The sequence below is a fragment of the Xiphophorus maculatus genome, chromosome 5 (genome assembly GCF_002775205.1).
Source record: "Xiphophorus maculatus strain JP 163 A chromosome 5, X_maculatus-5.0-male, whole genome shotgun sequence".
NCBI classification, from domain to species: domain Eukaryota; kingdom Metazoa; phylum Chordata; class Actinopteri; order Cyprinodontiformes; family Poeciliidae; genus Xiphophorus; species Xiphophorus maculatus.
In genome coordinates, this window is record NC_036447.1 from 22,857,831 (window position 1) to 22,883,820 (window position 25,990).

General features: G+C 41.5%; 1 protein-coding gene across 4 annotated transcripts in view; it reads right to left on the minus strand.

Moving 5' to 3' along the window:
* LOC102223395 (adhesion G protein-coupled receptor L1) overlaps positions 1-25,990 on the minus strand; it is a 50,438-nt gene that overhangs the window by 10,138 nt on the left and 14,310 nt on the right. For 3 of the 4 annotated variants that reach the window (XM_023333543.1, XM_023333544.1, XM_005805049.3), the window contains 19 exons: positions 21,896-22,015; positions 16,711-16,924; positions 14,910-15,019; positions 14,012-14,026; positions 12,496-12,703; positions 11,073-11,337; positions 10,651-10,990; positions 9,251-9,529; positions 7,306-7,409; positions 6,940-7,125; positions 6,805-6,843; positions 5,308-5,488; positions 5,078-5,200; positions 3,993-4,210; positions 3,690-3,863; positions 2,357-2,569; positions 2,050-2,270; positions 1,300-1,366; positions 327-415 (listed from right to left, as the gene is read on the minus strand). In XM_023333543.1, coding sequence (XP_023189311.1) covers positions 327-415; positions 1,300-1,366; positions 2,050-2,270; positions 2,357-2,569; positions 3,690-3,863; positions 3,993-4,210; positions 5,078-5,200; positions 5,308-5,488; positions 6,805-6,843; positions 6,940-7,125; positions 7,306-7,409; positions 9,251-9,529; positions 10,651-10,990; positions 11,073-11,337; positions 12,496-12,703; positions 14,012-14,026; positions 14,910-15,019; positions 16,711-16,924; positions 21,896-21,965 — 3,116 coding nt within the window. In that variant the 5' untranslated portion in view covers positions 21,966-22,015. The remainder of the gene's footprint in view (positions 1-326; positions 416-1,299; positions 1,367-2,049; positions 2,271-2,356; positions 2,570-3,689; positions 3,864-3,992; positions 4,211-5,077; positions 5,201-5,307; positions 5,489-6,804; positions 6,844-6,939; positions 7,126-7,305; positions 7,410-9,250; positions 9,530-10,650; positions 10,991-11,072; positions 11,338-12,495; positions 12,704-14,011; positions 14,027-14,909; positions 15,020-16,710; positions 16,925-21,895; positions 22,016-25,990) is intronic. The other variant, XM_023333545.1, reaches the window with a different exon arrangement.

Here is a 25,990-nt window from a genome sequence, read left to right on the forward strand (position 1 = left end):
CACCGTGAGACACACGGCAAGCTCCAGCAAAGGTGACGGACAAAGCTCATACATATTCCCTGTTGCGTGCAGAAAGTTGATTCTTTCATATTTTGTCTCTATCCAACATCCAGGTGACGCTGATTTCAAAACCTCAGAGAGACTTTTTGTCAATGTTAACTCGAAAACCTTGAAATTTCCGACTTCACACATCAAAAAAAACGGAAAAAAAAAAAGGTGGCGCTGTAAAAGCTCGACACGCCACGAATTCTTCAAACATTGTACCGATTTAAACTCATTCAGACACCGTGACCTTTATTCAAACGGCACGAGGCAGTCTGACTGACCGGAGGTTGTCGTGGCGACTGGAGTCGGGCTTGAGTGCAGCAGTGCTGTGCATCTTGTGTAGGGTCATCACCAAGACAACCAGGTTCAACTGAGGCAAACGAGCAAAGACAGATATGTTATTTAATGACATTAGAGAGACACAAAACATTTTAACTTTTTTTTTTATCCCTCTACAACAGCAACATTTCATTGTAATATTTCAAAGTGCTGTTTATCCATTTTTCAGGTTTTCTGAAGGCTTTCGAAGTTTTCGTTTGGACTTTGGCTGCTCTGTCAATCGTTTTCAATCCAGTCGTTGTTCTTGACAGTGGCAGCGTATTGCACAGAACAATCTCAAAAAGTAAACTGGAGGACAGAACTGTCACACGTTAAAAAACTTTTTTTTTTAAAAAAAACATCTTCTTCTGACAGAGTGCATCCTGAGTTCCTGCTAACTGTCTGTTTTTAAACGTCCAAGCATGCCCTGACTCAGAAGTCAGCGTTTTTGCAACATGCATTTGACATTTGAGCAGCAAGACATTTATTATCTCATGATCTCATTATTTCGTTATTTCGTTATCATGAGATATCATCCTGGAGTGCGACATACACACTCCAGGATGGGTACATTCCACAATTTGTACAAATTGTGGCACAAATTGAAACAAATTGTTTCACGATTTGTACATTCCACAAATCGTGAAACAATGCAACGATCATTAGTTTCTCATTCTGAAGCCCCAATTGGCTATTTTATAAGTTATTGGCATCTGGAACTGAGATCATCTGTTATCACAACGTCTGATTTAAGATACTTTCACTTTAGTTATAAGCTGAAAACAATTTGAGTATGAACATTTTGTTAAGTGCCACCAGTCCAGTTTAAAACAAAACCCTGATTGTAGGAATAATGTCTGACGCTTTGGAAACAAGAAATAAAGAAATGAGAGACAACTGAAAAATATTTGCACGATACAATGCAGCAGTACCCACCGTAATGATGACAGCTACAGGTCCGAGGAAACTCCAGATGAAGTAGTTATCTGTGCGCAGCCAGCACCTGTAACAGGACCAACAGCCAGAGAAATAATAAAACTCCTCTTGGTGACGTTAGGCAGCAGGAAAAAGATCAGTACATCAAAATGGATAGATGTTCTCACACAACAGCAATAGATAAAAAAAATCAATTTGACTATTTCAGTAAAATATTCTGAGGGGAGTAGATAGGAGTTGGGAGGAGCAACCAATAAGCTCACACAGCATGTTCTTTAGTTGTCCTTACTTATTTAGTCTTTTTTTTCTGGCTTGTTTTTTTTTTTTCTTTCCCACTTTTACCCAAAATACGTGTGTGTGTGTCACTAGATTAGTTAAAGCAAGGAATATTAAAAAAAAAAAAAAAGCATATGGGGAGGAAACAATAATTGGAAAATAACTGCAAAGAAGAAAATAAAAAAGCATAACCCACTTGCATTTTGTGTCGTGACACCACTTGGTTATGTTCTGTGTTTTGTCATGTCCAAAATGTGTGCATTTTAACTTGTTTTTTTTCCCTCTCACACTTTTCTTTGTTAATTTTTGTTGTTGCCTTTTCTCTCTGCTAATCTAATTGGTTATTTTGCAGATCAAAACGTCCGTCTGCCAGCCTGTAGTGGTTGTTTTGTGTGCACTAATTGGTGTCTTTAAAAAAAATAAAAAATAAAGACAGTAGGGAAAACAGAGCAATTCCCACACTCATCAACTTACGCCGTTTTTGAACCGTATCCTCTGAAGTCGATGGCTGCCGACACGGCCACCACCAGCCCGGGCACAGAGTAGCCGCAGAGGTAAAAATACTTCCTCCTGGAGTTGCGTCCCTCGAACACTTCCCTCTGCAGAAGGTACAGCTCCACTGCCTCCAGGCACAACCAGCAGAACACGGACAGCAGCGAAAAGTGCAGCAGCCCAGCGGTGATGGAGCAGAGGACCTGGAAACGGGAGTGCAAAATGAGCAACCACAAAAAAAACTAAATTAACCAATTCATGCTGATTTGTCTGATATCAAAATACTGACCGTATACTTAGTCTTGTTGGCACCGATAAGGAAGATGAGTTCTGTGATGAGCAGGTTGGCCCACAGGTTGCAGTGAATGGTGCTGTGGTCAGTGTGCCACGGCGCCCCCTGGCAGCAGAGGGTGATAAGGCAGGTAGCCAAACACACAAGAGCAACGGCGATGCCGACCCAGGAAACCACGTAGACCAGAAGCTCCTCCACACCGGCGCCGAACTGTGAAGCAAATGTCACAGCGGGGCGTCGATTGGCGTGTGGAAAAACAACAAGAACGAACGAATGCAGAGGCAGAACGTTGGTGCAGATCCTAGAGCACATGTGGATGTATTGTATAGTGTTTTGAGCTGTGTATTTATGTGTGTGTGTTTGTTACATAACATCTATTTATGTGAATAAATCACAGCTAATGAAGAGAACATCTTGCAGGGAACACTTAATTTAATTTCATGGCAGGACAAAATATCCTGCTGCATGTCTGCAGCAGCAATCCAACGCCTACTCTGCGTCTGATTTCCTCCTTAATTTAGAAACCACAGTGTCAGTCTGAGCTCTCTGAGCAAGAGGAAGAAATAAGGCAAAATTTGGCACATTGCCATTTGACACAACAGCAGTGACATGTCTTATAATCAACTATTCTAACACATGTAGAAAAGAACATGACATGCTTTATTAATATTGGCAAACAACAGTTTTTAAGCGTTGAGATCAAACCTAACTCAAATTTAGAGACAAAATTAATTGGCCACACTGGATTGTGTAAAAAAAACAAAAAAAACCCACTTTCAATCAGTTCCTCTCTTATTTCTAGAGCTCTAACGACGCCTACAACAACTCTCCAGACCAGACCAGACACGATATCGAGTTCATAGGAACGAGACGCTACGCTTCAGGAACGTCTTTGTTCTGCTTTTTTTATTGATTTTTACTACAAACTCAACAACCTGATGTCTGATATTACTCTGCCGCCATTTATTGTTCCAGCTCGGAACTGAATGCAGGCAAATAAACGTTTTAGCCCTTTTATTACACCTGCCTCAGGAGGAGCCAAGCTGACGCTAACTGACTGGTGCTCATGAGGTAGCAGACACCTCGATGAGAAACGTTGTGATGTTTTAGGGTGCGTTCACACCAGGAAAGTCCTTGGTCCTCTTGGACTTTGTTTATTTTTTTCACCCGGTGCGGTTTGCATTCATTTTGTGCTTCTTTGCAGCAGTTACATTCAGTTACACGGCCCAAATCCTTGGTGTGCTTGCCGCTGATCTCTACCGGAGGCCCAACAAACTTTTCCGTGTCTAAAGCTGTATCCAATGCTGTCGTGTACAGATGTGCAACTTACAACTGGTTGCTGGTAAGTCATGAGGACGGCATAGCTGGACAGATGGTTGCACGCACAAGTCGTGTGCGTGTTGTTTGTGTGCAGCAGGCGGCAGCCCTGCGTGGACCACCTGCCGCTGCCAGAAACCCCCGAAGCGTTCCAGAAAGAACAGTTGGGACCAAAGTGATTTTCCAGCTGCGGACGAAAATAAAAACACGGCCGAATATCCCGTGAGAGGCTGCGAAGGAAACTCAGGACCCAAACAGGAGGGATTTACTCTATCTAAATGTTAATCTGGACGTAATTGGATGCAAATACACATACCTGGAGATGTCTGAGAGTGAAGATCACCGGCGCAGTGAGGTACACCCGGTTGGTGCCTCTGTGCACAGAGGCAGAGATGACATGGGAGTTGACCACCAGGCTCCTGCGCCGGGGCTCTTGGCCTTGGGCAAGTCCCAGTCCCAGACGCAAAGTTGAGTTCTGGGTGGTGAGGAAGGGGCCCAGGTTCTTAAAGAGGGAAAGGACCAACTTCACCTGACCTGCAAAAGCAAAAGCCCAGGCAGGAAATCACTTCGTGAAGTTTAAGAGAATTAGGACTGAAACGACTAATCAAATCAATCGTGGCTAATCGATTACTGAAACGATTGCCAACTAATTTGATAATCGATTAATCGTTAACTAGAGTATCCAGACTCAAAAAGAACAACACTCTCAGAGCAGTAACTAAACCAAAACTGTACAAAAAATATATACATTTTGCATCCAAGATGAAAACGAAAAATCTTTGTCTGTAAAGATGGTCTAACCAAAACTCTTACAAAGTGGCATTTTAGCTTCGCCTGGCTCAAAGTCTGTATCAAAAAATATATTTTTAAGCACCGTTTGCTGTCCTGTTTTTAATCGGTTGCTTCCAAAACTAATCAACAAATCAGCTCAACACTGCAAGTCAAACAGAAAGGGCAAAACCTTTCGTCATGTTGATGTTAGGAGTATCAACACTCCTAACATCATGGACATGCTGATGTTAGAAGATGTACAAATACATCTGCATTTGTAGCAGATGCATCATTTGCTACAAATTATGAAACGTACGCTAAAAGATTGCTATTATTGTATTTTAGGCAATAAATGTTTATTTATTTGTTTATTGTATCTTTTAATGTATTTCTAATATTGCATAAAAAAGGCTTAAATGAAAAATCAGCAGAAAGTGCCCATTATTTGTTCCCAATTAATCGATTAATTGTCAGAACAATCGATAGTACAATCGATTTCTAAAATAATCATTAGTTGCAGCCCTAACGAGAATGTGTTCAGAGATTTAAAGTATTGATATAGAGACAAGTAATACTTCCACAAACCACCATGAACATTCGTTAATACCGATTTTTCCCGGTGCCACTGACCGTTGTTGCTGTACTGCTGCAGAGCCTGCGCCGATATCTGCAGGATGCTGTCGCTGTCATACGAGTGTGGAAATGTCAAGTCCTGTATGTCAGCCTCGGTATTTAGTACATACACTTCCAGATCTGTGAATTGACAAAAAAAACAAGAGTACACATGTTTGTGGATGAGTTCAGGATTCTTGCAGGCAGCATCGGGGGAAAATATGCAGGAAAGTGGAGAGTCAACGTGCCGACATTAGGCGCTCTGTCACTGAAACGGCCCTCGTAGAGATTGTTCGCCAACAGAAACGCTCCTTTCTCGACCGCGTCCAACAGCAGCGATGCAGAGCGGGACTGGTCAAGGTTGCTCATGTCTGCCCAGGACACCAGGGCTTCAGGACCCAGCAGGTTATCGGCTATCTGAACCACAGCCTGACAAAAACACACACACGGAAAGTTACCTGTCAGTAGATCTGTTCAGCTGTCTGTGCAGTGCAGAAGTAGAAGAGGTATTCACATTCTTTCTGTCGTGTTATAAACATCAATGGATTCACATTGATGAAGAGTGAAATGAGTCTCAAAAATCCCCGTGCACATCTGTGCGCAAATGCAGTTTTGTGTGTGTGTACCAGGCGACTTCCCTTATGTAACATTTGTAGATGTAGGAGAAGGTTTGTGAGGTTGTAGTTAAAAAGTTTGTGTGACCACATATTTACAAGTACCTGGAGTTACGCACAAATTTTTTTTTTACGGTTTACAAATCATAGTTCACAGACAACTGTCCAAAGTTACACACAAAGATGCTTACACGAGTTACAAATCCAGTGTTACACACACACAGATAATTTTACACATGCACAGGTATTGTGAGACTATTTTCACTCCGTAATAGACCAATACAAAGTACTGTGTATATGGGAAGTGGAAGAAAATTCTAAATATAGTTGTCTTTACTTTCAATGAGACAACACTTAATAGAACCCTCTTCTGCTTAGCTGGCTGCGGTTCTTCTTTTAGATTATGTTTTAACAAGCTTTGTGCATCAGAGAAGAACTCTTTGCCCGGTCTTGTCTCATACACGTCTCAGCATGTTATGACATACTCTTCCCATTAGCAGACTGATTGAACACTGGCTTTGTGCTTAAAAGATAATTTCACGTACTACCCAAGGTTTAACTTCTCTACAGCTTGATCTCTGACCCGTCTGCTGTGTTTCTTGGTCTGGCAGGAAGCTGTTTGCTCCCCTAATATTATCAAGTAACGCTCCACAGGACAGCTGGATTTCAATTCCATTAAAAAAAATACTCAGGGCTGCCCGTGATTGTCTTGGTTTCATGAAGAATCCGTCTTTGCACCATCATCTCCAGTGGTTCCAGCAGAACAGAACCAGCCCAATTTATCGGACTGTTGAGCCTTTGTAGGTCTCCGGCTAAAAAGCGATCCACCGGCTCGGCTTCCTGAGTATTTCTGCAGATGACAGAATGTTGTGCTGGAGGTCTGTGAGTTGGAAGGAATGGTGAGAGTACAGGACCCTGTGGCAGACACACAGTCCGTCGGTCTCACAAGCTAAGTCAAACTGAGATTACCAGCAAAGTGATGTTCGAAGCCGTCTGTCAATTTATTTTGGGGGAATCAGACTAAAATCCTCAGAACACACGTTGACGTTTGTGATAACGACCTGACAATTATCATAGCAGGAAGCTATACTATCCTCACTGTCCCTCCATTCATCCACTCATCAGCCTCACCTGAACATATGCTTTGCACGTTCGCTCTCTCTTCTGCAGCTGAAAGCAGAAAAAATTAAAAGAACAATTAAACCCGCAATCGCTGACATTTCCGCATCTCATTTCCACTAAAGGTCACCCACGTTATAAATTTACCTTGTTGTAATTGCGTGCGGCTGACTCTTTGTTGGCTGGTCTCAGGGCCTGCAGCTGAGAGTCCAGGATGTCCAAGAGCTGCTCAATTAGCCGGACCGACATGCTGATGTCACCGGCGTAGATCCGGCCGCGGGTCAGGTTGACCAGCTCCCCGGCGATGTTGGCCGCGTTTTCTCCGCTCTTGATCTGGACATCACAAACATCAGGTGTTTGTGATGTCAAATGTTTTGACATTTAAAAGACAGAGAGACGGATAGAGAGATAAAGAGAGAGAGAGAGAGAGAGAGAGAGCTGTGGGGCGTTTGCTCAACGCATGTTTGTGTGTCTTTGCTGATCAGGGTATGTGTGTTTGTGCGAGGCACCGACCTTCTGAGCGATTTGGCTGACCCAGGGAGAGGTGCAGTTGGAAAGGTCAGGCCCTTGGGAGTTCCAGCCCACCGGAGACGACATGCACTGATAGGAGGCGATTCCTGCGGCGGCAGAAAGGGGGAGACAAAGTCAAAAAAAAAAAAAAACAGAAAACAAAAAGCAAAAACAGAAAGTGTGTAAGACCCACACAAGGGTTTTGTGTGGGTCTTATACACAAAATCCAAACCCACACCTTCTCCTGTTTTCAAACTGGAGCTCAATGCATGTTAACAATAACAATAATAATACACAACAAATTCAATTGTTTCTGCATTCAATTTAAGATAATTTGAGCCTGAACAACAAACAGAAACATTTTTAAATGTCTCCCGATCTGAGCCCACACCCAGAATAAAAGCGTTTGATCACTTGATTAACTAAATAAGAAGCTAAAGGAGAAGACCTGGACCAAATCCAGCTCCTGTAGCAAAGAAGCTGAACTTCCATCCTCTCTGGACTGGAACCAGACAGATTCCCAGTGATAAAAGCAGAAGTTAGCGATTTGTATTTCCATCCTGGATGCTGCAGGGTGTTTAGCTTTCCAAGTGGAACAGTAACAATGGAAACTAGGCTCATAAAAAGGATTTGAAGATAAATGCAGCTTATAACTGTGATAATATAAAATACTTGGACGTGAGTAGGGCTGTAGCTAACAATTATTTCAGTCATCAGTTCATTTATTGATTATTCCGACAATTAATCGAATAATATGATTCAAAAATTGTTACATTCTGCGGATTTTTCATTTAATTGTTTATATTTTATGATATTAGAAATATGTCGAAAGGCGCAAATAAACAACTGGATTCCTATTTTAAATAGGAAAATACAACAACATGTCCTTCCTGTGGCGTGAGCACGATCATTCGTAACAAATGTTGAAAAAACTTTTTAACATCAACATGTATAAAGTGGAAAGGCCCTTTCTGCTCGACATCGATGCATTGTAGGGCTTGATCACTTTTAGATTAAACGATTAATAATGGGCAGCAAAAGGCACTTAATAGGAGATTTTTTGTATCAGAATTTGAACCGGTTGAACCTAAAACTATGAAATTTTAGGCGTAACATTTTTACAGACTAAGATTAAATGCAAAATGTCCATATTTCTGGTACAGTTATAACTTAATTACTGCTCTGATTGTGCTGTTCATTCAGCATTTTATTTTTTTTGAGTCTGTAGTCTCTAGTTAATGATTAATTGATCACTAAACTAGTTGACAATTATCTCAGTAATCAATTCATTGTGATTAGTCTGAATAATGGTTTTAGTCTGAGACGCGAGTGTGAATTGTTGAGGTTATAGTTAACGCTTGTAACAGCTTTTTTTTTTTTTTTTTTTTACGTATTAAAATAGTTCTAATTAGTTTTACACATTTAGACTTTGTTGCCTGGAGAATGCATTATAAAAACAGAACAACAAACTTCAACACAGTTCAGTGTAAAACTGTGAATCAAGCCAGATTTATATCACATAAATCTATTAAAACATCAGTTCATGGCCAGTCACTCAACACTTCCTGCAAATTAGGCGAGGCGGCATCTCCGCCTGGTTCGAGTTAAAAGATAAAATACGGTGATGCTGTTCCAGTATAATCGTCAACTCTGTGCTAAATCCGTGCTGAAACGATTTGACGTGATTATCGAGGCAAAATGCACCACAGGATTATCAACATAATCTGCATCACAGCGTCTTCTCAGAGGGAGGGTGTGATGGAGAGGCAGCTGCTCAGTGAGAGGAAGAATTGCCCAATCCGGCGTCTCTGCTCACTGAAACTCCTCTCTCGTTTTTTTTTTTTTTTTTTCCCCCGTCTCGTCTGAGTTGAAAGATTGGACACCTGACTGCGTTTCAAAAGGAAACGGGATACACTCACACAGACACCAAAACACACACCACACCTACCCAGAGACCCCTTAGGGCAGGGCCGCTCCACCGTCTCTCCCTTCAGAGTCGGAGGCCACTGAACTCCTCGCGCAACGCGGCCCTCGCATCCGCCGACCTGACCGGGCCCGCCGGGGGCCAGGGGGACCCGCAGCGGAGGCCGCGGGGTCAGCGGGACCATGGCTGTGATCGGACCCCTATTGATGACGCCGATCGGGTGCGAGGCCGACGGGCGCACCGGGGTGAGAGCGACTGTAGCCGTGTAGGACCGCACAGTGGTCATCAGAGAGGACAGGGGACCTGCAGGGACAGAGACAACACGCCGTCCGGTCCTGATGCGTTCATATTCCGTGACAACGTTTCACATTTTGCTATGCTCCGTCCCCAAGCTTCAGTTTACATTGTTGATATTTTCTACATAGAACATAGATGACACAAGGGATGAAAAAAGTTTTTCAGAGATGGAAATGTTTGAGAAAACAACTAAAAATAGGTCAGCTGCGGGTTTGTGTTTGTATTCATATTCAAATTTTACTGACACAATACTCTGAGGAACAACTTTTTGTTGAATTATGAGGTGGCCTGTCATGATCACAACATTCCCAGAAATTATTGAGGTAATCAATGACATTGTTGCTGCTGTTTGGCATTTTGATAATGCCAACATTTGCTCTCTGAAAGAACCCTTAGAGAGAGCAAACATTCAAACTGTTTAAATAAAACAAAACAACCAAAATCAATAAATATAACGGAACAAAAAAAAAAACAGACACAACTGAAACCATAAATGAAACAGAAAATGAAGTCTGTAAATAAAATTGCCCTTTAAAAAAAATTATCATCAGAATGGAAATGATTGTGCTCATTTAAATTTATCTGCCAACTACTGATTTATTGCTTATTTATGGGGCAAATGTCAAGACTTTTTTGCCCACATTTTTATTTATATAATAATTCAGCTTCAGCTATAAACAAATTTTCTGGCTAAGAAACATTTGTGAAGACTAATCAGTGGAATTTAAATCTGGGCTTTGACTAAGCCACACAAATATGCTTCTTGATCTGAACCATCGTCTGACCAGAGCGCCTTCTCCCTCATGTCCAGCATGTCTCCCAGATGGACTCTGGCAAGCTGCAGCTAGTTGAGCTTGATTTCATTTAGAGGTATCAGGTAAAGGAGGATGGATATGAATAAGAAAATGAATGCTAGACTAGTCATATTTTTATTGAAGTAAAAATAAAAAGGCAATATATTCTCTACTATCCTTGTCAGAGTTGTTCACTTCCTCGTGTTGCCCAAATCCAAATAAAACACTCTGAGGTTCGAGGTGATACCTTTGAGAATATGAAAAGGTTTTTAATTTTTTCCCCCCCCAAGTATATTTATATATGTAGTGTAACATAATTTGTTATTTCCTCACCTTTAGTTGGTGGTGGCGGTGTGAAACTCAGAGGGTAGCGCAGCATGTAGTAGTTGTTCCACACGTACAACTGGTTGTCTCTGGGATTGTAATCGATGGAGGAGATGTACTGGTACGGGTTGGGGAACGGTATCTGGACGGGCAGCTCCTGACCCCGACTGGTGTCATAGGCGTACACCACCATGTTGCTGCTGGCGCGGCTGTCCGCCTGGCCCTCGTCGTCCTGGAAGACGGAGCGCACCGCGTAGAGCACGCCGCAGGCCATGAAGGCGTTGCTGGCGCCGCGTTTGTCGAAGCCCGTCGCCCAGGTGCCCTCGAAGCGCAGCGTGTACGGGTTCACCTGGAATAAAACCCAGTGGCGCTTAAGCTGCTTTTCTTTCCTTCCCCCGCTCCTGCCATCGATCGGAGTTCAGTCCTCCTACCTGGCTGACCACGATGCGTCCATTATTGGCCTCCGTGGAGTAGATAACCCAGAGCCCGTTCTCGTCCACCGCCAGATCGATGTCCGACTTTCCTCCCCAGCGGTAAGGAGAGGTGTCGTGGTAATTGGCGTTGACCACCACTGCCTCGCCGCTCTTGATGCGAGTGCGCAGGTCGTATTTGACCAGGTTGCGAGTTCGCTCCTTGTTGTAAAACACAGCTCCGTCGTACACCACAAAACCCGTGCCGTCCACACGACTCGGCAACCTAGGACAGAGAAACACATTGAAGAGGACGGATAATATCCATTTCATTTGTGGTCAAACACTAGAAGTTATCCTGTAAGTTAGGTAATATAGCTGACTTTTTGAACCTTTTCCAGGCCAAAATGATACATCTACGACATTGATTTTTCTTTATTAAGAGGTTTTTCCATACTAAAATGTTTGTAACTATGCCACATAAGAGAATTAAAAAGTGTACCAGTGGTGGTACACTTTTTAATTTGAAAAATATGTTATTTATACATTTTTAGTTAAACTGTCTTGTTTTTATTAGAGAGTGTTAGGGCTAGGCTAAAAAAAATAGAGCAGAATGTGAGAAAAAAGTCAAAGTATTACGAGAATAAAGTCGCACAACAGTAAGTAGAAATGATAGGAGAATATAGTATAATAATACGAGAAAAAAGACTTAATAATGCAAAAATGTAGCCACACTGTTACCAGGATAAAGCCAGAATAATATGAGATTAAGTTGTACGACAAAAAGCCATAATATTACAAAAATAAAATCGTAACATTGTGACAATAATGTCATAAAATTAGTAGGGACACGTAAAATCATGAGAAAGAAGATCTGAAGACCAGCTCGTCTAGTCAAAATGGACTGTCATAATTTTATGAAAATAAAGTCCTAATAATACAAGAAAAAAGTCATGTGACTCACACCTGTGTTGTACGTTGGTGAGCCAATGACATTTTTCCACTCTGGTGGCCAAAATAAATGTTCAGATTCGGTTCTATTGTATTCCAGAGAGCAGAATTCACCATGTCATAAATTACAGGAATTTGTCCAGGTCCTGATGAAGCAAAGCGTCCTCACACCACCACACTATAACTACCATCTTTGACTCTGTATTTAATAATTGAAAATTCTGTGTTACTCTTCTATGCCAGATGTATCAAAGCGCACACGCAGATTTCAAAAAGTTCCACTTTTGTCTCATCCCTCCATGTAACATTTTCTCAAAGGTCTTGTGGAAATGTGCGTAACTTCTCTCTGCTGGAACAGACACCCACTGTCGTATGTTAACACCGGAGGGGAAAAAGGCGATGATGCTTTCCAGGATGGGTTTCTGTATGTGAATGCTGCTGGTCCAACAGTAATCGGAGCCGGGTCCAGGTGGCAAAACAAAATCAAACTCACTTGTAGGTGGTGGTGACTCTGTTCTGTCGGAGGTCGTCCCACGAGGCGTACTCATACAAGACCTCCGTTCTGTACGGCGTCCACGGCATGACGTACAGCCTGTCTCCGGCCTGCAGGGGGTCTTTGCACCAGGCCCCGGACTGATGCTCCGCCTCCAGGAGCGAGGAGTCCGGCTGGATGCTGAGAAGCGAGCCGGGGCACACGAAAACTAAGAGCGGGGCGTTAGGAAAGCAGGATGAGAGAAACGGGGAAGAGAACGGAGGCAACGTAAGAGGAAGAGAGGAAGAAAGCAGAGGCAGGTGTGAGGAGGAGGGAAAAAGGATGAAAGAAAGCAAGAGGGGGTAAAAAAAATGATTTGAATTATAGATGATGGTGCAGAGAGATTCGGAGAAAAAGAACGGGGAGAAGAAGAGAGAGATTTAAAACACCTCTGATTTCAGGCGACAGAAGAGACGAATAAGAGTCGAAAAGTCACACACTGTGCGTGTGGTGATTAATACAACAGGGACACTGCAATGAAAGTTGTATAAGCGCATTTAAGTGTTTTATGTGTGTGTGTGTCTGTGCGTGTGTGTGCGGGCGTGTTCGTGTGTATGTAGGGGAGTGGGGGGCGAGTGGGGCGGACGGAGGGGGTTAGTGCAAAAAGAGTTAAGAAGAGTGTGAGGTAGAGTCAGGGACGCAGAAGGCGGGGCTAAAGTTTGCCTTGAAGTGAATGAGAGGGCAGGTTAGTTTACGCCGGGCACAACGATTGGTCCACCCACATGTCAATAACTGCATGGACACATATGTAGACTGGACAGTCCCACACTGGCATGCAAAGAGGCATGCATGCACACGCACACACACACACACACGCACGCACGCACGCACGCACACGCCCAGACGCATTCTTGCATGTAAGCGGTGCTTGGTAAGCACGCACATCCAGACGAATAAACAACCACACACACGTTTCGTCTTATTTTTCCTATGAAGATAAATAAGGGGCTCTTCCTATAAGGGAAGAAAAGGGAAAATAAGCATGACGAGGATGACTGGAAAAGAAGGAAGGAGGAAAGGAAGGAAGGAAGGAAGAAAGAGTTGGTAAAGAAGGTGTTCATGTTTGTGCGACCAGTTGTGGGTTTTTTTTGTGTGTGTGCACAGAAAGACGGAGAGAAAGACGAGAGGAGGAAGAGAGAGGAGGATAGGTGCAGAACCTGGATAAAATTGGATCAAAAAGACGGCTTTGGATACAACAAGAGATGGATAAAATGTGGAGGGGAAAAAAAAAATCAAAGAACTGCGTGAAAAATTAAAATAAATAAATAAATGAAAAAAGAAGAGGAGGGGCGGAGGGGGGAGGGCGAGGAAGAGGGGCAACATCCAGCATGATTACGAAACAACGTCCTAGGGTTGGAGGAGGAGAGAAATGATAGGATAGAGGAAGAGGAGGAGAGTGGAGAGGTAGAAGAAGAAGAGAAAAGAGGGAGGATTGGGGGTAAGGAGAGATCAAGATGCTACAATGTTTTGTCTTTACCTTTTTGGTCCACTTCTACTCAAGCATAGGAAAAAAAAGAGGGAGAGAAAGAAAGAAAAGTCAGGGGGTGAAAGAAGGGGGGAGTGAGAAAGAGAGAGAAAAGGAAAGCAAGCAAGAAAGAAAGAAGCAAAGAAAGGAGGAAAAAGAAAGAAAAAGTTGCACAGATAAAGATTTCGGAGCTCATTCTCACCACAAACATTATTGTTCATGTAAAAAAAAGAGAAAATTAAAAGAAAAAAGAGAAAGATAAAGAAACTCCAACATACTCCGCTCTTCTTCTCCCTCACCCCTCACCACCTCCCTCCACCCTCCTCCCCCAATTATCCCCCCCGTTTTTCTTCCTCCTCCCTCCCTCCCCCGATCTGTCCTTCCCTCAATCAGGCTCCTGTGGAGAAAAGAGAGCAACTCCTGTGGCGTGAATCTGCAAAAGAGAAGCACACACACGCGTGCACACGCCAACGCTTACCCCCCCACGCACACCCCCCTACACACACACACACACACACACACACACGCCGACACGCGTGACATTTTATGACAATTTGCAAATGCCCCACGGTTTGTTTTCTTCCCTTTTCCCCCTTTCTCAGCACTCCCTGTCCCTCCCTCTCCCCCTCTCTCTCCATCCTACTTTCTGTTTGTGATTCACACACACCAACATGCACACCCCCTCTTCCTGAGAAAAAAAAAACATCTCACTTAAAAAAATAAAAATATATATATATATATATATAGCCATCAATCTCCCAGGGAAATAGCTGACATCAGAAGGTGAAAAGTCAAAAATCAAACCTGCATCATGACATAAGTAGGTTAAATCTGTGTTTCGTGTGTGTTACTGTTTTTTTTTCTTCTTTTGTGTGTGTATGTGTTCAGTCGCATATTAACGCGTACTCACTGTAAGGGACGCACTCGTACTGGATCTCCAGGTACTTGTACGTTCCGGGGCAGGGGTCTGGGAAGACGTCGACCCCCGCGACCACCACACACTGAGTCCGGTTGTTACATCTGAGGAACAGAACGGACGGATTGGGATTGATGAATCGGTCGATGAAACTGATGGAGTTTAGAGGGAGGGGAAGAAAGACGAAGTCGAGGGAGTAACACAGAAAAAGAAGAGGCGAGGGATGGGCCTTTGCTGGTGACAGAAAGTTGCGTATAACTGTGACACGTAGAAAAAAGAATACATGGTTTTTGAAGTTTTGTATGATTTTAAAAAAGTCTAAAAAGTGTGGCATGCACGTATTTGTGTAGAGCCCCACTCAGTGAAGGTTTTGCAGAAGCCCTTTAGATGTAAATGCAGCTGGAGGACCTTTGGATCAGAGCTGAAGAGTGAAAATGTTGTTCTTTCTTTGCACTTGATTACCAAAAAATATGGGGTCAAAACTATTCAATTTGGTCTTCCAATCACTTCTGTCTAAATGATCAATAAGCATTTGAAAAAAAATTAGGATATTCTCAGTACCTCAGTAAACTCCTGTGTGAGCTAGTTTGTTTTCAGGAGTTTTACTCAGTTCTTCAGATCAGTTGAGTGAAAGGAAATGTTAATTCCTCAGCACACCAATAAATTTAGGAAGATTTCATGCACCTCACTTTGTGGGAACAGTTTGAAAATGGCTCCTTCCTGTTCAAATATAAGCAGGGTCCATAAAGATGTGTCTGGTAGAGCTGGACTGGCCCGCTGTCAGCCTGACAGAAGACTGTAGTGACGAATTAGAGCAGAGAGACTTCTTGTCCAACAACAGTGTCTGACCTCACAAATGGTCATCTGAAAAAATTTTCAAAAATTCCCACGAATACGATTCCAAACTTTGGAAAACACCTTCGGAGATGAGGTGAAACTCTAGCAGCTGTAAAGCGAGGCCAAATAACGAAAGTCAAATTCATGTATGTGTAAAACGGGCTAACAGTCTTGGCAGTAACTCAAACTCAGTCAGATTAGATGGCGATAATATGTGAACATCCATTTTCAAGTTCTGAATTCAATTCAGGCCTGAACTTTGGTCAGTTCTATCTACTGTGAGCTCCTTTCATAACGAGCTGTTTTAGGGGCTCCTGTCACTTTAAATCCAAATAAGTTGTTGCTGGTCGCCCCCCCCTAAGACCCCAACTCAACTTTTACATTTGCATGTGAAAATGGCTGAAAACAGACACATAATTTTACAACCGTGCATCTTTGAAAAGCATAAATGGAGCCTCATGCACAACCAAGGAGAATCCAGCAAGTGGTTTCTGAATGGTAAGTCAACAACAAAACACTTGTCTTTTCCAGCAGCCATTGTACAGTGCATGCAGTGGTAAAACCAGCTGACAAAAGGTGCTGGAGCTCAGCTGGGGTTGCTAGGTAACGTTACAGTGCCTGTCGATTCTGGCATAACAACTGGGAGATACCAAAAAACATTAATTGTTTAAGTGTGTTTTTTAGGAGCTTTGGCTGTTTTTAGAAGTAGTTGAGATGCAAAAACCTGCAAAATGCAAATTTTACATCACAGATTTCAGATTTTTCCCTAAGAGTAAGAACATTTGAAAACTGCATCTGATATTTTTATTTCACTTTGCTGTTTCGTGCTGTTTTCAGTTGGCCTGTCAAACAAGATCCCGACACGAAACAGGAAGTTCTTGTTTGTAACGCGACATAGGCAGTGCACATTATTTTTCCTCGCCGAACGAACAAATCACACAGCTCAGCGGGTACAAACCTCTGGGACATGATCTTTAGGGCATCAGGAAGGTAACACTGCGTGTTCTCCATCTGGAAGGGGTCTGCGTCACAGATCTTGTCGTCGGTGCGTCCGTAATTGGCTGTCTCCACCATCACAACATCACTTCCTGGGCAGCGCAGCTCTATGGGGTAGCCCTCGCACGCCAACTCCCTGCGCAGCAGCCCGAACGGCATGGCGGCCCGAGACATGGCTGCAGGGGTGAGAGAGAGAGAGAGCGAGAGAAAATAAGCAAAGAGCGCCGTGGCAAAGGAATGTATGGGGGAGAATGTAGAAAGACATAAGGAAAAATCTAATTCATGATCAGTTGGCAATTATTTGAACAATTTTAATTCTAAAAATCGTTGTCGCAAAGGTGCTAAAACAAGATGATTTTAAATACAGACGCAGCACAAGGTGGGAAAACACGTAAATGGATAAAAGAAATTCTAAAGAAGAACATCTTCATAATGCCTTAAAAGAGGCTCATTGTTCCCTCAAAACACTTGAAGCTCACCATTTCTGTGACAGTTTTTTTCTTCATATTTTGAGCTTAATGGAAATTGAGTGAGAGGAAGGAATAAAAAAAATACTGAGCATGACTCATGAAACCAGTGCTGTGCTTCATGATGCACAACACCTAAAGATGGTAGCTAAAGGTATTTTTTGTTAAGTGTAAAAAAACGGAGATTTTAAAACGCTTCACATTGGGAAGCGTTTTTGGAGGTCCTGTCCAAATGTTTAGAGTCATTTTGGATTTTTTTTATTTATTTTTTTTTTTTTTCATGCAAAGTATGATTAAAACCACAGAGCAAAAGTGACTTTCTAAACAAGATTTCAAAACAGCAAGCGATAGCTAATTTTCATAGAAAGCTAATTAGACAACCTATGAGGAGCAAGTGAATATGGATGAGGTTTTGGGGACAGTTAAAACATGGGATGAGCTAACCTCAGAGTGTGTGATGAGATATAGAAGAGATTTGAAAAAAAGGTGGGAATGCCATTTAAACTTTTGAAAGTAAAGTTATCTCAAAACACATTCTAACGTGGACAGGAAGCCAGTGATGAGACATTAAATCTGGAGTCGTGTGTTTTCTAAAAATCATTTAGAAATCTTGCAGCAGCATTTTGTGCCAACTTTGAACGGTTAAGACTAATTTAAAGAGAATTACAGAAAACTAAATGCTCTCCGTAGGTGTGGCGGTCTTGGAAGGAGAGAATTCATTTTGGCCAGCCGCCTCGGGTGAAAAACAAAAACAGGATTTGACAATTGAATTGACTCAACTTGGAGGCAGGAGTCAATACTACTTTCATTAAATTTCAGCAACCCGAGTGCCCTCCATCCCCTCACATGTGGCCGAGGCAGTTCAGAAAAGGTTCAACAGAGGGTGCCCTGTTGAGCTTGAAAGGAAAATAAACTTGGCAGTCGTCAGCATAAAAAATGAAAGGTCGTGGTTTATAAAAAATAGTGCCAAGAGGCAATAAATTAATAACGAAAAACAGTGGCTTGAGCACAGAGCCCTGCGGTACTCCCTAAGGGAGAGAAACTGGAAGGGGGGAGAAAATAGGTCTAAAATTAGCAAAAACTGCTGGACCAAAGTCGTTTTTTTTTCTTTGCCAGCAGAGTTTGAGCAGCAGCATGTTGAAAATCATTTGGCACTGTAGTAGAAGTCAGACTGATGTTAGTAATGGTGAAACTTGTGAGGTTCAACTGTTGGAGAAACCTCCTTAAGAGTCTGGCAACCAGTTTCCGTAAACAGGGGAGGGATGCAGCAACGTTGTTTTTGTTGCAATAAAATAATCTTTTAGTGAGAGGGGGGCGGAGGGGGAGTTTAAAGATGCCACAAAGTTTTAAATACCTGTTTGTGACAAGAACGTAGAGGCCCACTCCGAAGCACAACATGAAATATTCAGCACTGCTTGCAAAGAGGAAACATTAAAACACTTTGTTGTCATAAAGACTGAGACATCTCAAAACTAAGCCTTTAGTCTGTAGTTTGCATAAATATAAACTGCAAACAAGCTTAAGTCATGATTCCTCTTTTAGGCGGCACACAATCAGATACGTTTTAGCGCTCAATGTGTTTATACTGAAGCGTTAAACTCTATAAAATGCTAGCTTTTCTTTTAGCGTGAAAACCGAGGATTTTCTTTAATCGAAGGCTCATGTTTCTTCTTGTAATTCGAAATTAGTTTTTTTGTAACCGCTCTTCAAATTTCAAAGGTTGCTGACTCACAAATTTAATTGCGATTACATGCATGCAGTAGCTGTGGAGAGGAAGATGCGTCAAAGAAAACCTGGCGGTGGCAGCATTAGGCTGCGGTGATGTTTTTCTTCAGGAGGAGAAAAGAAGCTGATCAGAGTTGATGACAATAATGGATGGCACTAAACAAGGTTTGTTTCTTTCCTTTCGCTTCATACTGATGCACTTCTTCACGTTGGTCTATTACGCAGAATCCCAACAAAATACACAGAAAATTCTTGTTGCAACATGAAAACTATGTAAAAGTTCAAGGGTAATGGATTCTTTCCCCAAGTCAATGTATGTGACACTTTGCTTCAAGCCGACGGAGGGAAAGCTGCAACGCCCCGAGACTGCGTATCAGGCTTTAAAGATGAAATCCACATTGAAATTCCAGCTTGGTTCTCACTGGATGAGCTGCCACTCGCCTTCCAAGCCTGATAAAATGCATCCGTCACGCCTCTTTTTATCCACACTTTAGTGCTCCCGTCAGTTTCGGAGCCTTTAGTGCGAGATGCTCTAATGGGTGTATATGCAGCCTTTTTGGAATCATATTTTGGGGGATGTGATAAATGTTCCTGCTCCAGGTAAAGCAAACACTTAAGCTTTTTTTTTTCCATTTGAAGACATGACATGAATAAATCATGGCAAATTTGAGCTTTTTTGGTAATGAATACCAACGACTGGTAAAGAGTGAATTTATTGCGTACTGGTTGTACATTTTGTCCCACTTGAACACCAGTGTGCAGGATTTAAGTGAGAAACGTATAAAGTGTGATTTAAATAAGGCTAGTATGGCATTACAAATCAACTTTTAAAATAAATTTTACTACAGAACTTCGGGTTTATTGCATGCGTTCTGTGTCGGTTTCTTTTGGTTTCACCAGGCCGCGTTCTATGCTTCGAAAGGTGCCCCAATATTCATGCTAAAGAGACATTTGCATGAGAAATTGAGCCAGTTCCTTTTAATTACCTGTTCTGATTTCATCAGTCATTAATTACCATGCCTTTGAATATTGATACACGCTAATGATTCCCCTGTGGATGCTGTAACAATTTGCTCAGATTGCCTAATTCAAACCCTGCAAAGATCAATGTTGGCCCCACAAATCAGGCTCTTAATTAATATAAAATATATATTTTTTTAAAAAAACAAGGTGCCCAGGACTGCAACTGCACTTTGGATTCTGCATGTCATCAGATGTGACAAGCTTATTAGTTTTGTTGTTGTTGTTTTTTGACAGAATGAAGGACTTTTCTGTCAGGAGGTGGTGAAAACAAAACAACGTGGCAAGTTTCAGTTCCTCCCCTTGTGCGAGGGCCGTACTGTAACATGAACTGTGCAAAGTGAATGTTTACATGTCAGGAGAAAATCCCATCATCGTTACCGTAATTCGGTTTCCCACATCGGCTCCAGCATCGTGCACACATGGCAGGGAGACTGGCTCTTGAGACTCGGTCCAGAACGGCCATGTCGCGTCGCTCGCCGTCCACGGTGCTGAACAGCTGACCTCGTTACGCTCCGAGCGTCTCAAACTTGCACACTTCAAATCTTTCTAGGTGTAAGCTCATTTTTATGCACTTCTGTCATTTTTTATTTTATTTTTGTTTCATTTAAAGACACATGTTTATCCCCTGGCCTTTTGGACAAAGTGAATTATTTTAGTGGCATCTAGTCTCCTTATTTATATCTGTGTTGTTGTTTTTTTGTTTTTTTACTTTGTTAGTCCTTTAAATGAACCCAATTGTGATGTTTTACTTTGATTGCTGTACAGCACTTGTTGTTTTTAAGGTACTTTATAAATGAATGTGACTGATTGACTGATCTGTGCTGAGGTTGCCAGGATCAACTGACTTGATCCACAGATCTTATAACAGTGGACTGGTTTGACCCTTAGACTGTTGTCAGCAAAATCATAAGTAATTACATGTGGAAAGTTTGGACTTTCAGGTGCTTCCATTCACTAAAGGGTTCATTCAAATACCTTTTAAGAGCTCAAAAACCTAAAAGTCTTGTGAGAAAATAACTCTGGACAGACTTAGAGTTTGACAAAGGATTTCATCATAATAACAACTTGTTATTACTGCACTGATGCAACAGGTTATGTGTAAAAAAACTAAGATTTTCAACCACGTCCACTTCCTCCTGCATTGTTTTACATAACCACAGAACATAAATGATTATAGCGACAGTAATTGGTAGAAATGGGAAGGCTGACACCTGTGAATATTAGAGTAAACGCTGCCAATCAGAACGTAGGCAAAAATAACATCTGAGTGTCACAGTTTTAGTCCCGAATTACAATTTTTTTGTCACAGTTCTGATTTACTTGTGTGGTAAAAAACAAAACAAACAAAAAAAACAGAGGCTGAGCTCATCACAGCGCCGACTGTCTGACTGACTGAGCGGGCCTTTACTGAAATAGTTTGCCTTTTGCAATGTCATGAAGTGGGTTTAAAGGTAAATACTGAAGCCAAACTTACAATGCACTAATCGTTGAGGTGATTATTGGGATTGGCTGATTCTCAGCAAAACCAGCTTCACTTGTAAATGGAAGTTAAAAATTGTAATTTGATCCTATTCTACGGGCAGAAAAACACAAAGTCTTGTAAGGAAACGAACTTTACACAGATACAGAGATGTGACAGAGACTGTGTTCAAAGAATATCTGCTTGACAGCAAGACTATTGCAGTGCGTTTAAACCTTTGTGAGTGGAAATGGACTTTTCAGCTACTTCCATTCACTAGTACTCAACTTTTCCCAATCTCAGTAAAGTGATATTTTCTGGTGACAGAGCACATCAGAGTAACATGCAAAATTGAAAAAGAAATGCAAAGCTCTAACTGGATATTTCTCTAATTTTAGCACTTTGAATTTCCGTTTCACCACTAAATTTAGAATTTTTTAAATTTATTTATGTTTTCTTATGATCAAACTTACCTTGACCAGAGGGGGCGACTTGAGCCAGGGTGAGAACACCCACTGCCATGCACCACAGGGACACGGCCATGCTGAGCAGGAAGAGCTGGGACTTCACACCAGCAGCTGCAATTTGAGACCCTGGAGAGGAAGACAGAGAGAGCATCGGTAAAAAAAAATGAGAGTGAAGAGCTGCATTGTCTTCTGTTTGTGTGTGTGTGGGGGTGTGTGTGTGTGTGTGTGTGCGCGAGCTCATGCAGGATGATCGGTAACCCACGCAGAAAATGAAATGGATGCACGTGAAACAACATGGCAGAGCAGGAAGGGAGACAGAATAATAGGGAGAGGCAGAGAGCAAAAAAACAGAGATAACAATTGAACAATCCGTGCAGTGAAAAATCACTCAATCTGCTGCTGCCATGGCGACGGCGCAGGGCAGTCTCAAGGAGAAAGACGGAGGAAAAGGGGAGCGAGGAAGAGATACGCCGCCTTTATTTTGTCTGGGAGAGAGTGAGAGCGTTATCAGAGAGAGTTCGTGTTTTAAGTCCACAATTAGCCAGAGGCAAAACTGGCCTGGTGACCCATGAAAGAGCTTTAATCTCCCACCATCACACCATCTCTCTCTCTCTCACACACACACGCACGCACACACACACTCGTGTGCAGAGGCAGACGGCTACACTCTGTTTAGGCCACATTTCATTAATCCTAAATAAATGATGCTGCAGAGCCGGCCTCATCCACAGCGGGCGTAACAAGGTAAACAGCTGACTGGAGGCCAGGGTGATCCCAGGGCAGCTTCATGAGGGGGGAACATAAGGGATGCAGGCGAATGAGCTACAAGAGAACAACAGTAATATGATTCCTGAATATAGACTGAACTCTTGGCCTCAGACAGAACGGCAGATAGAGGCTAAACTACAACATGCGGCGGATTGCGTTTCTTCTTCCTGCTTAACATGCTAATCAGCGGGCCGCCGCAGTGTGGTCGGAGGAGAAGCAGACATCATGGCTGGAGGAGCGGCAGCGTGTGTCCATGTTGCTTTTTGTTACCTAATTAGAACTTTTTACTTGCATGATCTTTGACCTTGTCAGTAGCTGCGGTCCTCCTGGGGATCAGAGCCTGATTCTAATGAGGCGAAAACATCATTCCTCAGGTCCCGGTTAGAGCCGAGGGGTGAAGCGAATAGTTTAGGTGGAAGTTATGACACGAACAGATAATTGTAAAATAAATAATAAATAAATAAATAAATAAACTAGGGGCAGAGCGCGGTTGTGAACAATGTGCGAAAGGTAGTGCAATGCAAAATATCTGTCAGCAGCTTTGTGATGCTTTTTTATTTTTTGCAAATATATTCGTACCTTTAACAAAAGTACTCCTTGATATATATATATATATATATATATATATATATATATATATATATATATATATATATTTAATGTCACATTTTGTCACACCTTCAGGATGAAGTATTTCTCATCCTATGTAAAGTATGCCATATAGATAGATAGATAGATAGATAGATAGATAGATAGATAGATAGATAGATAGATAGATAGATAGATAGATAGATAGATAGATAGATAGATAGATAGATAGATAGATAGATAGATAGATAGATAGATAGATAGATAGATAGATAGATAGATAGATAGATAGAATGCAGACTTCCACAAATCATAATCAGATTGAAATGAAATTAAACATCATGAAACATTAGACTTTACTTTATTTTGAAAGACCAACACTGCTGCTTCCTGCCTGTCTGGCCTGTAAACCTGGCTGCTGTGCTTTGTTCTGAGGAGTGAAGTAAAACTACAGAAGTAAAGGGAGAGGAAAAGAGAAAGAAAGATACCTAAGAAAGGTTAAATTGAAGGCATTTTTAGATTAAGCCCATGAAAACACTCTTAATTTTAATGTACAGTACAGACCAAAAGTTTGGACACACCTTCTAATTCAATGGGTTTTCTTTATTTTCATGACTATTTATAAGGCAAGAAATCCCACTTATTAACCTGACAGGGCAGGTTGACCTATGAAGTGAAAACCATTTCAGGTGACGACCTCTTGAAGCTCATCAAGAAAATGCAGAGTGTGTGCAAAGCAGTAATCACAGCAAAAGGTTGCTACTTTGAAGAAACTAGAATATAAGGGGTATTTTCAGTTGTTTTACACTTTTTTGTTTAGTGCATATTTCCACATGTGTTATTCATAGTTTTGATGCCTTCAGTGTGAATCTACAATGTCAATAGTCATGAAAATAAAGGAAACTCATTGAATTAAAAGGTGTGTCCAAACTTTTGGTCTGCACTGTAGGTTGCATTTGAACAACAGTAATGTAGTTAATTAATGTAGGTTGGGCTCCATAATATTTCAGATACGTTTGAAGGTTCCCTGATTCGTATATTAAGTCACCTATGTTGTGAAGATCCTAATGTCCAGATCTAAATCCATTTAAAACTAATGTTCATAGATATTAACTGTCCAACCTGACTGAGCTTTAGATATTTTGTGCGAAGCTGATTGAAAGACAAACCAAGAGACTCGTAAATGATGCACCAGCAGTGAACCAACATTCGATGCTGGTGCAGCGAATGTTGGAGCAGGAAGAGTCGACTCGGTCAGACTGAATACAAATTATTCGTAAAGAAATTTTGATGGCATAAATTTCCTACGACTTTACGGAAAAGTGAAGTTTGGTGTTTGTCTATTGCATAATATCTTTATAAAAATACACATTCTGGTTGATAAGTCACATATTGTACCACTGATTATTTTATATGAATATAAAACCTAATAGATTATATATATACATACAAGTCAAACCTGTTCTTTGTATTCTTCAGGCTCCTGAATATTTGTCAGCCTTGATAAAATGGTCCATGTTTGCACTCTGGACGTCTCACCTTTAAAAGAGCCTTGTGTAACCATTTGTCTGCCTCCTGAGGAGTCCTTGATTTATTGGGACGCTGGGAAATATTTTTTACCCTTTTCCATAAAAAGAAAGCTTTGATTATTCACTGCTGCGGTCCTGAACGGACTGCCGGGCTTTTGAATTTCTCTGAACTCAGGTGTCTCATTTTTCCTCTTGCAAACTGTTGACCGAACTTCTGTGGTTCCCACTCTCTCTTTAGATGTGCCTTGTTTTATTTTTACATTATATTTTTGGGGTGAGTTTCCTGTATTGACATGGATTGCCTAAAAACCGTGTCAACGTTTGAAATGACCTCCACCTGGTTAATGAGAAAACGACCAGCCACAATTGCCCTGCTAAGAGCTTTTTAGTCAAGTAAAGAATTACACCTAAACGTCTCTAAGATTGTAATATCCAAAAACATTTTCCATTTTTAATCCACATTAGCCCTGTGTCATGTTACTGTGACAGGAAAAGATTTAAGACACTTAAACTGGACACTGGTCTAACTTAGATATCAGCTAGTTCACTAAAAAAGAAGCTGGAAAATGTTCAAAAATAACGGCAATTGTGTTTAAAAAGGAGAGTAAAGCTCAAAATTCTTACATTAACTTTTATCTCTATAAATCCAAAAGCATTGGGAATACCTCCAACCCAAGCAAAATGTGAATTTTTTTTTTTTTATCAAATCTGATGCCTGTTATTTAATTTATGTAAAATATGGTGATGTTCTGCTCCAAAAGCTAAAATGTTTAGCCCTCTAGTGAATCACTGAAGTAATTATTCAGTTGTATCTGAAGGCAACCAACTTCCTGGATGATTCAGCAACATTCCACACTTCTTCTTCTTCTGTCTTTCATAGTTGTGCTTCTTCTCTTGTTAATTTAGGTTTAGGATTGAACTGAGCTCTTCACAGCATTTGTTGCTTTGGTGTAAAACCAACCAGGATGTTAGTCTGATAACTGGAGTTTTTGTTGCTGAAATACTCATTTGAAAGAAGGACGTTTCTGTTTGAAATAAGGCAACCGACTGTACAAGCATGTTGATGGATTTAAACCATAATCATTGACATGCTGGAAGTAAATTAAACACCATAGCATGACAAACATTCCTAAACCAAATTGCTTCACGTTGTGACTTCAATTCAGTATCTGAGGGTCCTCTGACAACCTGACTAGTTCTAAAATAAAACAAAATC